The sequence below is a fragment of the Zea mays genome, chromosome 9 (genome assembly GCF_902167145.1).
Source record: "Zea mays cultivar B73 chromosome 9, Zm-B73-REFERENCE-NAM-5.0, whole genome shotgun sequence".
NCBI lineage: Eukaryota > Viridiplantae > Streptophyta > Magnoliopsida > Poales > Poaceae > Zea > Zea mays.
The window spans coordinates 58,104,740-58,117,455 of NC_050104.1; the positions used below are offsets into that span (position 1 = coordinate 58,104,740).

General features: G+C 44.4%; 2 protein-coding genes across 2 annotated transcripts; both read right to left on the reverse strand.

Annotated features, from left to right (window-relative positions):
• Positions 1-4,392: 4,392 nt before the first annotated feature.
• LOC103638426 (putative nuclease HARBI1) lies at positions 4,393-6,017 on the reverse strand. The gene is made up of 3 exons (XM_020544597.1): positions 5,839-6,017; positions 5,507-5,760; positions 4,393-5,431 (listed from the first exon to the last, which is right to left on the reverse strand). Exons 2-3 carry the CDS (start codon positions 5,740-5,742, stop codon positions 4,393-4,395), a joined length of 1,275 nt encoding a protein of 424 aa, XP_020400186.1. The 5' UTR covers positions 5,743-5,760; positions 5,839-6,017.
• A 90-nt stretch (positions 6,018-6,107) lies between these two features.
• On the reverse strand, positions 6,108-8,601 carry LOC103638428 (aluminum-activated malate transporter 10). The gene is made up of 3 exons (XM_008661343.3): positions 8,127-8,601; positions 7,876-8,016; positions 6,108-7,737 (listed from the first exon to the last, which is right to left on the reverse strand). Exons 1-3 carry the CDS (start codon positions 8,554-8,556, stop codon positions 6,284-6,286), a joined length of 2,025 nt encoding a protein of 674 aa, XP_008659565.1. The 5' UTR covers positions 8,557-8,601; the 3' UTR covers positions 6,108-6,283.
• Between the last annotated feature and the right edge of the window lie 4,115 nt (positions 8,602-12,716).

Here is a 12,716-nt window from a genome sequence, read left to right on the forward strand (position 1 = left end):
ATTTATGTTATGATCATATGTAAATGTCAGGGACATAAATGTACTTTTACTCAGGTTGCGTCTCGTGCCTATAAATAGATGAACAATAACATCGTACTGTTCACGCTGGATTGTAATCGCTCTCACATTACCACCTTTGAGCAAGCCGTAGGTATTGATGTAATACAGATTCTGTTAATACTTATACATGTTCTACAGAATGCAAATATGAATGAATTAATGAGTTACATTCACTATTTTCATCTCTTTGTATTCTTGTTTATCTATAAGGTGATGAAGACATGTTTTTATGACCTTCGTCTGATGATCATTATATCCTTGGGGAAATAATGTTTCGGAGGACGAAGGTCCTTAATACTTAACAATTGTGTTGCCTTGTTCTCGATTCACAGCATTTGAGAACAAGTGACCAACAACAGTGTTGTTAACAAAAGCCCATTTTAGGCTACATTCTTCTTAGAAATTTCCATTTAATGATTAGACTTTAAGCTTTACTCATATCCAACAAGTAAAATTGTCTATCCTTTTATCTTGTGGGAACTAAAGGTCTGTTTAGGAGAGTTTCGCTTCAATTATAGCTTCGATTTTCCAGTTTCACTATAAAACAGCTATAACAAATTATTAAAATATGTTCTAATAGTGTTTGGCTTTGCACATGGAGTCCATCTTCTGTAATACAACGGATTTGTGTGAGTTTCCTTGATTACCCTTGATGTTTCACGCGAGAGAACCAAAGCGGTATGTTATATAACCAATGGCATAGTGGGTAATTGTCGTGTAACTTCATGAGGATGTATGAAAACAGTGCTTTTGAAGCACCATATGAGGAGCTTTGGGAATTTCATAAAATTGCCATCAAGTTTCAGTTTTTTAAAGCTAGAGCTCATTGAGCTAGGCCTGTTTGGATGGAAGAAACTAGAATAAACTTGAAACTCTTGAAGTCAAGCCCTCCCAAACATGACCTAAAAAGTAAGGTCATAAGCGAGGAGAGAATTGTCAATGGTCAGACAGCTAGGACAAGAGCATTCTAAGGATCTGCTTGTTTCTTTAGTGCTAAAGTTTAGCACATAATAAAAATTAGCATATGCTAAACTTTAGCACTTGAGGGATGTTTAGATTAAGTGCTAAACTTTAGCACTTGCGGTCCACGAGGAGCACACAACCAGTAGTTGGGGAGAGAGAAAGGTGTAATCAATGCTAAATGGGGTTGGGGACCACTTGTAGCACATTTTGACATCTTTGGTGTAGCTAAATCGAAGAAAATTATCCCGACAATATAGCTTTGGGGCAGTTACATAGCACCTTTGAATAAATATGTACTAGTCAGATATCCGTGTATTGCTTCAATTTCTATATATCACATGAGTAGACTTTGTTTTAATAAAACAAAAGAATATGTGTGTTTTGTTGATTAAGTGAGTGTGAATTTGGAGCAACAACTAAGGTTCGAACACCCGTTTATATATAATGTCACCCTTGTTTTTGTATAAAACGTGAAGAGGAAAAGTGAACTATTTAACCATGAAATCAGTGCTTTATACAGTAGACATAACACATTACAAAGACTTATCGACCTCAAATGCTTCAGGTCATCGGGTTCTGCACTTTAGAGCATCTGCATCAGTTATCTAAATACGTTTGTAAATAGAAAATTAATAATTTGTGTTAAAAAAAGATCCTCCAGCAGTTCTGTAAGAGAGGTTGCTAAATTTATTAAGTTCCTACAGAACCTCATCTCGCTGCTAAATATAGCAGCATCTTATTCACTCCTGAAAGGCAGTCGCGCGCCAAAAACATCGCGAAAACTACTGCGTCGTGGCTCTTTCGCGCGCTCATCCAGCACATCAACCCACACCCTTCCACGCTGAGATCTGCCACTAGGTCGAGCTCGCCCCGCCGCCGCCCTCCAGGAGCTTCTCCTCCCCGAGCGAGGAGCAGCGGGACAGCCTCCTTCCCGAGCGAGGAGCAGTGGGACAGCCTCCTCCCTGAGCGAGGAGCAGCGGGACAGCGGGCGCCGCGGGCGGATGAAGGAGAGCGACGAGAGCGTCTTGCGGTGCTTGTACCTCCTCCAGGCCAGCTGAACGGCGACGGCCGCCCAGGTACGCCAGTAGGGCGAGTAGTAGCGTGCGCTGCGGCACACCTTGTCGTTGGTTATAGCGGAAGTGCTGAGTGACGTACTTGACGTTGGCCCCTTGATCCATTCAGATTTTCTTGTTTTTATAAATGTGATCTTACTTCCACCTTAAAATTTATGAGTAATGTATTGGAAAGGGAAAATACAAATTTATACTGCCAACAGAAAATTCAGAGTACCAATCTAAATAATATGCACATATAATCGTCTATAGAAGACTATAATAAAATTAGGCATCAAATGGCATAACAAATTTATAAAAGAAAGACTAAGTGGTACTCTGGTACTCAGAAGAGTCAACCTGTTCTTTTCCTGTTCTTTAATGGCTGTTGTCCATTTTATGTATATTAAACAACAACACATAGGTTAACTTAATATGACCAGTGAGCACTCAGTTTAGATCTTTGTGTGTACTGCTACTCATAAATGTCATACAAAGAAAGAACTAGAAACTTTAAAGTCTAATCATTTTGCAAGTATGTGATAATTATTTGATTATTTCCAAACAGAGATAGCGTAGGTGCCATGTTCATAAACATCTGAATGGCTGCTCAGGTATTTGTAACATGGTGACAGATTGACAAGAATACTGAGGTCGTGGATTTATTTTTGTAGGATATCAAGATATGGAAGGAGAGGGTTATTTCACTAATCTTCTTCAGGATGGATTACATAATGAAATAAACACTGAAATCCAGCAGACACTGCCCATAAATGATAGCAATCCATCATCAAAGGCTAATCAGAAGCACAAAGGAAAAAATTTCACTGAGGACGAAGATAGACTTCTTATTTCTGCTTGGTTGAATGTCAGTATGGATTCTACGCAAGGGACAAATCAAACAAGAGACACATTTTGGAAAAGAATCTACTTGTACTATGAGGCCAACAAAGGTGATTTGGGAAGAAATATTTCTGAACGCACGCAGACTTCATTGTTGCATCGTTGGGGAACTATACAAGAAGCTGTGAGCAAGTTTTGTGGTTGTATAACTAGTATTGATAATAGAAACCAAAGTGGTATGACTATACACGACAGGGTGACCAATCCAAAACCCATGTTATTATATTTTGTTTAAGGACCAAGGCTCTAACAAATTTTTATTTCCTTTCAGGTGGAGCAGGCTGAGATTTTATTTAAGGAACAAGACCACCCAAAGCATAGGTCTTTTACATTCAGACATTGTTGGCTTGTGTTGAGAAACCAACCCAAATGGCTTGACAAACTGCGTCAATTGGCGGAGATAAAAGCAAGTAGCAAAAAACAGAAGACCACCAAAAATTCAAGTCCTGGAATTGTTGATCTTACCACTCAGGATGGCCATGATAAAGACCCTCAAGAGATTGTCAACTCATCAATGGATGCACCAAAGAGACCACCTGGTAAGAAGAAGGCAAAAGAAGCATTGCGTCGAGGTGGCAATGATGCTTGCACAGAAGCATTGGAACTTCTTTGGGCAAAGAAAAGAGAGGATGAGGTAGCCAAGGAACTCAAGAGAGAGGAAAGATATGCCATGTCATATGCCCTTGATAAAGAGAGGCTTGAACTTGACAAAGAGAGGCACGTTCTAGAGAAAGAGCGGCTTGAAAATGAGGCCAATAATATTTACTTGAAGACAATTGCAGAAGAACAAAAAATCATGTTATTGGACCTCAATTCCATGACTGAGTTGCAAAGGGAGTACTACACGAGCCTGCAGGCTGAGATTGTGGCTCGACGCAGGAATTAGATGGTTGCTATTTATAGTTTGATTAAACACTTTGTTGTCAGTAGTTATTAGATAAATATTTTATAGTGTTCTTCAGTATGGTGACAGTCTTATTAGGTGAATATTATAGTGTGTTTTTTTTAGTTTGCTGTCGATACCTCTTAGGTGAACATTATAGTGCTTTTAAGTTCGCAGTCATTTTCATTAGATGAATATTTTAGTGCTTTTCCAGTTTGTTGTCAGTAGTTATTTTCTATTTAATTAAACAATTTGCTGTCAGTCCTCGGTCGACATGAAAAGGCTGGTTGATGCACTCACACTCTGGCTCCTTCTCAAACATGATAATGGGAGCTATGCTACATCTTCAAAACTATAAGAGTCATTGCCAGAACGTAGATTAACCCAATCAAGAGTTAGAAAATGGCATTACCTGGTATCCAGATGCTATTACTTATCAGAATGAAGAGTTAGATGCATATGTTTATGTCTTCAACTTACGTCATGTTAATTGAATACATCAAAAAAATATAATTATTCATAATAAAACCACTAACTATATCGATCTGCGTGGTGCTGCCAAAGGTGCTCCACTAGGTCTTCTCGAAGTTGATGGTGAGTATTTTGGTTCCTAATTTTCTTATGGTTCGCAATAAATTCTTCAAAATCAGCAGTACGATCATGTGAGGGTTTAACATTGTCTCCCCCATTCTCAAAACATTCATCTGGATCTACAATTCCTTCATCTTCAACAATCATGTTGTGCATGATTATACAAGATGTCATTATGTCGCTCAATGTTTCTTCATCCCATAGTCGAGCTGGTCCCCGAACAATACCGAAACGAGATTGCAAAACCCCAAAAGCTCGCTCCACGTCCTTCCGTACCGCTTCTTGTGCTGTAGCAAAGTATCTATTCTTATTGCCTCGTGGTTCTGGAATGGTCTTAACCAATGTAGCCCAAGATGGATATATGACATCTGCAAGATAGTATCCCATTGAATAGTTATGGCCATTTATGTTGTAGTTCACTTGTGGAGCTTCTCCATTTGATAGCTTTGCGAATAGTGGAGATCGGTGAAGAACATTGATATCATTAAGAGAACCAGGTAAACCAAAAAAAGCATGCCAAATCCATAGATCATGCGAAGCCACCGCCTCTAAAATTATTGTAGGTGTATGATAATGACCAGAGTATTGTCCTTGGTAAGCTGACGGACAATTCTTCCACCTCCAATGCATGCAGTCAAGTGACCCGAGCATACCAGGAAAACCTCTTTCTTCCCCAAGTGCAAGTAACCGAGCTGTATCAGTATCATTGGGTGTCCTCAAATACTCATCTTCAAAAACGTCAATAACAGCTTTAACAAACCTTCTCAGACTTTTAAGAGTTGTGCTCTCTCCAATACGTACGTACTCATCCGTAGCATCCGCTGGTACTCCATAAGTTAGCATACGAAAGACTGCAGTTGCCTTTTGCAAACAACTTAGCCCTTTTTGGTGAGATGCATTTCTCTTCAGCTGAAAGTAATCATCATGTTGTTCTACAGCATTCACTATACGAAGAAATAGTGGTCGATGCATCCTAAACCTATGGTATAAAAAATAAGGCATTACTAATACATAAACTACACATACTAACTAGTAAAAATGAATAGACCATTACCTTCGTCGAAAAACACTTGGACCATACGTGGGATGTTCTGCAAAATAATCTTGATACAGTCTTGTGTGCCCAGCCTCTCTATCCCGATATATGTATACACGGCCTAGTACGGACCCACCCGGCTTTCTTTGTGAGGCACTTTGTACGATTTGAGACGCGGCAATTATGACCTCATCGTCAACGTCCCATGATGATTCATCCAAAACTCGCGATGAAAGTAATCGGCTTTGACTCATACCAAATGTTGATATGAACTGTAAATACATAATGATAAACTTACGTGGATGAATTATATATATGTGTAAAGAAATAGAATCATTACGCCTATTTACCGTACGATTGCGACGGCGGCGGCAATAGGAAGGAGCCCTAGCCACCGTACTGGAGGGGAAAAGAAAATGGCATGCGAAGGATCCCTGGACGCCGTACTGCAGGAAAAAAGAGAAAAAGTCAAGTAGAACGATATTTAAATTTGAATTACTCCCTACATGTACGGATCTGCTGGAGGCCAGACTTTCTCTCTCTCGAAACACATTTACCAACTTTGTAAATATAGGTTAGGGTCACTTTTTTTTACATAACTAGTGTGGGTGCTCTTAGGGATTAAAACCACAGTTGTATTTAGTCGGCACTTAGGCTCATTTGGTATACAGAAATTTTAGAGAAATCAGATTAAAATTTTACAGAAATCAGTTAAATCTTAACATCTCTTGCCTTTCGAATCACTGCCGGGAACATAGTAGGCATACAAGAAGCGAATTTTTTTCTCTCTCCCAATCATGCCATCCCAAGTATGGAGCGATGGCTAGGACTAGGCAAGACAGCCCCATGTTTGCCGAAATCCATGGACCGGTTCCTGGGGCTTGGCAGGACAGGTCCATGACTGCCGAAGTCCACCGACCGGTTCCTCGGACTCGGCGCGACTGGCGGGTGGCTGGTGAGCTCGACGGACCGGTGCCTCGGACTTGGCGCGACCGGCGCATGTCCCGCAACAGTGAGTTCCATGGACCGGCTCCTTGGGCTGGGTGCGTGGACCACGAAGTCCAGGGGCGGCTTCGGGCACACCTTGGTGTCACCGCGCGCCCACTTCTTGGTGCTACGTCGTCGCATGAGCACCTTGAGGAGCTCGCCGACCTGGTCCCGAGGCGTTTGGTCGGCAGAGCTCTCATCCGTTGGCGTCTCCGTCTTCCCGTGGTCGACCGCAACCGTCTCTTGCGGTACGTCTGCCGTAAGCATGGTGCTCATGGTCGTGGGCACGGCCGTCTCGACGTCGTGTCCAGTCTCCTCGCCGTGGTCAGCCTTGTTGAACCTCGCTATGATGGCCAGGTTGTCGACGGCGCTAACAACGCCCTCCGCCCTCGTGCAGATCTCTAGCAGGAGGGAGGCCGCTGTGAACAGGGGCAGCGCCTCGATGAGGGAAGGCGCCGGTGCCGGTGACATTGTAATGTTTTGCTCCTGCTCTGTGTCTGTGGACTCGTCTTCCTCCAGTAGCGGCGCGAGGAATCTCAGCTCGTCCCTCAGCTCCAGCGCGGCGGCGTTCATGTCCCCTACGACGAGGGCGAGGCGACCGGACCTTGTCATCGAGGCAACGGAGCCCGACGCCTCGCGGAGCATGGCCGAGCAATGGCGGCCTAGAGCGGCGGAGGCGCCGGCGAGGTGCTTCTTGACGTGCGCTGGCGTTTGGGCCTCTGAGACGACGCAGGCAGAGAGGGCGTCGACGCAGTAGGCGCAGGAGCGCATCTCTGCGCCGACTTTCTGGTACAGATGGTACGGGTGGCGGAAGCCGAACCGGCCGTGTGCGGGTTCCCACGTCGCCAGGTTGGCCAGTGAGTCCTCGGAGGCCTTGGCGTTCAGCACTGCCTTGTACCCATGTGACTTGTCCGACAGAGCGGGCTTTGGAACTGCACCGGCGACGACGTCGACACCAGCAGCCTCCGAGAAGTAGTCCTCGACGCAGCTCTCAACGGCGGAAGCCAGCTTGTCCATGTTGCGGGCAACCTGGTTGTGGAGCTCCTGCCCCGCCCAGACCGGGAAGACGAGCGCGCAGACGGCGAAGCAGATCACGGCGCCGATGGCGATGGTCGTCAGGCGGTGTCGTGCCATGAAGGCAACCTCGTTAACGCGGTACCCTCCCACCGCGACGAGCGTGTAAGTGAGGATGAAGATGGTGACGCCGTAGTCGAAGCGGGCCTTCATCGTCGGGAGGAACCTGGAGTAGGTGGCCGCGGCGGCTGCAAGCACACACAACATCACAAGTTCACAACTATATTGTTAGACTTAGGCCAGCGGCCAGCTGTCCTGCTAGTGAAGCTTAGCAAGGGAAAGCTAGTACATCAATTATGGTCGAACGAGGTGAATAACACACGCACCGAAAACAAATAGGGAGCCACTGAGGATGAAGGGCTCCAACTCCTTGTCGGACAAGCTGGCGATCCACTGCACGCCGAGGGCCAGCGCGGCGCCGGTCATCGTTGCCATGGCTCTGTTCAGACCTTTGTACAGGCAGCCACCTGTGTAGAGACGAAAAAACAATAAATCATTGATTTGAAGTCCAGTATTTTTGTTTACTGTAACAGGATCTGCACGATTCATGAGAGATCGATGGAGCTTAGCTTATTACCAACTGTGTACTCGAAGACGACGACGACCGTCAGGACGGCCCACATGGCATTCTGGCCGGTGAAGTCGTAGAGTGGCTTGACGTAGTAGAAGACAGAGCACAGTGTGAGCGCGAGCGCCATCTTGAACCCGTGCGCCACCTTGCGAGGGTCGTCGGCGCCGATCCTCCACGCCATCCTGGCAACGCCAACCACCCTGTCCCGCGCCGCGGCCGCCAACGAGAACAGCCACAGGCACGACGACGTCGCGAGGCTGACCATCGGCGCCGCCAACCACGAGAAGAGACACACCACCAATGCCCGCGTGCAGCAGGCCCGGCGGCTGCTTTTGGTGTTCTCATGGCCGGCCGCGGCGGCAGGCACGGCCACGCTCCATTCCGGGCTGCCGTCGTCGGCGTGGCTAGTGGTTTGGTGAGCTGCTGCTCCTGCCATGCTTTCTGTAGTAATGTATTTCCCGATCGGATCTCGATGATCTGCCGCGATGGGGTGGCCAGGCCAGGTGAGGTTTTATATATAGCCGAGGAGCAGGGGTTTATCTAGGTTACTGTGCTTGACGTGGCTGCACGTTGGTCTCTGACACCAGTCACTTTATGTTCTGCGCGTGCACTGGAGTTCTCAACCCTTGTCAGGAAATTGGGTCGAAGCACAGTTTAGCAACATCTAAAATCAACTGTACAACTATTTATCTTACAAAGCAGATCTATATAATGAGAATTTGGTTGAAATAGATTAATTCGTTTTGGGATAGAACTCACATGTCATTATCTCTTATCCTTTCTTACTCAATTTCTCGTGAAATAGCACCAAGAAAGGATATTATTTTTGTGAACGGCTTCTGAAACTCCGAATGTTATGAAATTAATATGGACGTACTAGTTGATTTTAGATAAATTTAAAATAAAAAATAACAGAATCAAAGTTTAGATAGATGCGATATTAATTTAGGAAGTAAAAGAAAAACTAAAATAATGAAACGTGACTCACATGCTACTAGGACATAGTGCCCTCGTAGTCATATGACAAGCTCGCCATACGAGCTGCTCGAAGCTCATGAATAGGTCGTTTAATAAGGTCTTGGTGTTGAGGTTCTAAGATCCTTTAGGATTTAACGAGTCCCCAATTATCTATTCAATTAGCCTTAAATGATGAATTAATAGCCTAGATCAAATTCTAAGAGGTTGAGTGATAGAGGAACATGGGTTATACCTTATGGTCCGATGTTGAGCGTCCCGTTCGCCGCCACATTCATTACAGTAACAAAGCCTATAGACATTATGCCACCGAAAATAACTTATATTGCGGCGGCATAAAGTCTATTTTTAGTGGTTCCTGGCAGCCAAAACAAAGAATGATATGCTATTAGACATATCAAACTAAGTACCACATACCACTAATAATACAAATGCACCACATACCACTATAATGTACTTATAAAACTAATAATGCAAATGTACACATACTTATAAAACAAATGCCACAAATACAATATGCCACTAATCACTTGTAACACCCCTGGTGTTACTGCCACTAAAACTTGAGCATAACATCATAAGCATTGGCATACCATGTGTTTGTCACACCTAGAATGCATTCATTAGGCAAAAATTTCAAACAAAGTTGTATTGATGGGACATGTTATAAGTGCAACCCTAGGGTATAGTGCTTAACCCTGGACTGGGCTTAAAAGAGTAAACAAAGCATAATAAGAGAAAACTTCAAAACTCATTAGACATAGACATAAAATGTCACCATTAATGAGCATAAGTAATATCCAAACCCTAGAAGTACCAGAAACCCTAAACAGACCCCTGGAAAAACTTGGACTGAAACCTAGGGGGTTATCTCTAAAAATGTGCACATTTTTGGACCTAAGTGCAAAAACCATGAAATTAGGGTACCTTAACCCATATGATTCACATGTATGTGGATTTGCAAATTAAACCTTGAGATTTGGACTTATTTGCAAAAAGTCCCACTTAAACTCTATTAAGTATGAATTTTAGTGAATTGGTCAAATTTGAAGCCCTATATTTTCCAAATTATGAAGATTTTTCCCTAGGTCAACACATCAAGTTTGTAGAGCTATAAAAGGAGGACAACTTTTCTATAGGGATTATGCCTTGGTGCCATGAAAAATTTGGAGAAAAATGTGCCCAAAGTCGAGCTGTCAGACTGCCCTAAGTTTGAATTCAGACTGACAGTGGAATTGGATGACTTAGGGCTCAATTCTAAGCAAGATCCTGTGACTATTTGTGGGTGCACAATGTAGCAAAGTTGGAGCTGGTTTATTTGGCTACAACTTTGTTGCAGAGCATTGGTTTAGTTGCCATGGAAAATTGGGAGGAAATTCGCCCTAAACATTGACTGTCAGACTGACTGAAGATGGATCTGATGGTACAGTAACTGAAACAGATCACCATATTCACCCCCCTCGCCGCCGGTGATCTTGCGCTCAGATCCGCGCCGGCGTCACGATTCACGCCCGACCGAACTCAGATAAGCGCTCCTCGGTAAGAAATATCGCACTGGAGATAAACTCCGGCCACTGTTCTCACCGCCGTCGTGTCCCGCCGTGGTCAGTCGCGTTGGCATCACCAGCGTTCGCCGTTATCTAGCCAGGCTACGTGCCTCAACGCTTTACCACGTCACGGTGAGTCACCATAAACAACCCCGTGGCCCTGGCTCGTCGCCGGTGGAGCTGCCACGGTGAAAGCCACTAATCCCGAGCGCCAGTAACCTTCTCTTTCTCCAGCCGCCACGCGTCTCCCTCCAATTCACCGGCCATCGTTGTGGGAGCCTATAAATTGCCGACCCCGCCTGCTCCGCTAAGTAATTGTGCAACCAGTGAAGCAACCCGTGCCTCGAAACATCCAATAGAGCTCCCCAATTTGGGATTTCCCCCAAATCACTCAAGAACACCGAGCGGTGTGACCTTGTCATGGCTAGCTCACCTCAGGTCCGCTCATGCCCTCTGCTCTTTTGTTTCAACGTCCTTGTGTGCCCGTGATGCTCCCCGACCCCGCCAATTAAGCTAAGACCCCTTAGATCGCCGGGAACGCGTTGGACTGGCCGTTTATCACACGGTCACCGTGGACAGAGTGTGTTAGAGTGCCGTTAGTGAAACTAGTTGAGGGGAAACGCTTGTTAGGGCTTGAATTAGGTCTGCGCCGAAGTAGAGCACCGGTCGTTGCGTGAATCGGCCGGTGTAAGCTCACCGGAGCTCGGCCCTGCACTGTTCGCCGTCGTGGACTTCGGTCTGTGAAGGAATAGAAGTGCGGGGGTGTTCTTGCAAATGTCAGTGAGACGTATGAATAGTGCCAAGGGCTGTCGCTCTGATTTTTGAACCGGTAAGGGTGTCTCTGCAAAACCGACAGCGCGGGCGCGCGTGGGCGCACTTTCGCCAGTGAATGGGCCGACCCAGACCAGTTTCAGCCCAATCCTGTAGCATGTTTTCCTTTTTCTTTTTCTTCTAGACTTTGAGAATTCCTAGAAAATTATATAAAAATGCTAAAAATACCAGACCAATTTTGCTAGACTTCTAATTTCCTATAGTTTTTAATAAAAATAGTTTCATGATTTTTAGTTCCAATAGGGAATTATGGGACATTTAAAACAGCTAAAAACCATACTTCTAGAATTTTAGGGAATAATTAATAATTACAAAATTCACCAAACTTTTTAGGTAAACTTTAAATATTATTTAGAAACCTTGGGTAAAATTTGGTATGCTTTGGACCATGTTTGATACTTAGAACCCAAAACCCTAGCCCCAGCCCTATGAACTTCACTATAGACTCCGAAAACCCTAGTTTCCCGGAGTCTCGTGAAGGAAAGTTATATTCAAGACATTAGATAATAAACCTTTATTATCTTTGCATTTTCATGAGCATCACATGAGCATTCATGATTATATATGGCTATATCTAGAGAACGAGGAGGAAATAGAAGTTGAAGAAGCGAGAACTTCACCACCACCACTTGAAGAACCTCAGGCAGGAAACTGCTTTTACTTTGATATCTGTGGAGCAGAGCCTGATTCACCTATCATACAAGGCAAGCCCCGGTGCATTTGCCACCTCCTTGTTATTTTGAAATCTTTCTCACTTACTTGATGCATTAGGTGATAGGAGTTGTGTGCTAAACCAATTGCTGCATTTCCTTCCTTAGAATTGGATTACTTTTCCTTAATCCCTTGTTTTACAAAAAAGGTTTTTCTTATGCTTAGCATTGCTCTAGAAAAACAAAATGTTTTGTTTTTACAAAAGATGATGCTTCAAAGTGGGTGGGATGTTTTCAAAAATAAAACTTGATGGTGGATCCATCAAGGCCATGATGGGTTCAACATCGGAAAAGATGTACCTCTGCGAGGTACCAAACTTTGGGTTTGAAATGATAAAGCTGAGACCGGGCAGGTGTCTTGCACGAGAAGAGAGTCTCGGTGTAGTGTCTCCGTCTGAGTCGATTAAGGACTTTGTCGATGTAGGCTTGATGATCGAGGACCCTTTAACTGGTCACATGCCTTGTCATGGGTAAGCTTTGCCTTGGGCAGACTAATACCAGAATAAGATAACACACAATGGGAGTGGAGAGAT

What these genes read in the sequence shown, in the direction of transcription:
- LOC103638426 (XM_020544597.1), bottom strand. Translation starts at nt 5,742, where the DNA reads ATGAGTCAAAGCCGATTACTTTCATCGCGAGTTTTGGATGAATCATCA. An exon ending in CCAAGTGTTTTTCGACGAAG is followed by an intron (nt 5,432 to 5,506) that starts GTAATGGTCTAT and finishes TTTATACCATAG; the next exon opens with GTTTAGGATGCATCGACCAC.
- LOC103638428 (XM_008661343.3), bottom strand. Translation starts at nt 8,556, where the DNA reads ATGGCAGGAGCAGCAGCTCACCAAACCACTAGCCACGCCGACGACGGC. An exon ending in CGTCTTCGAGTACACAGTTG is followed by an intron (nt 8,017 to 8,126) that starts GTAATAAGCTAA and finishes GTCTCTACACAG; the next exon opens with GTGGCTGCCTGTACAAAGGT. An exon ending in TGGCTCCCTATTTGTTTTCG is followed by an intron (nt 7,738 to 7,875) that starts GTGCGTGTGTTA and finishes GTGTGCTTGCAG; the next exon opens with CCGCCGCGGCCACCTACTCC.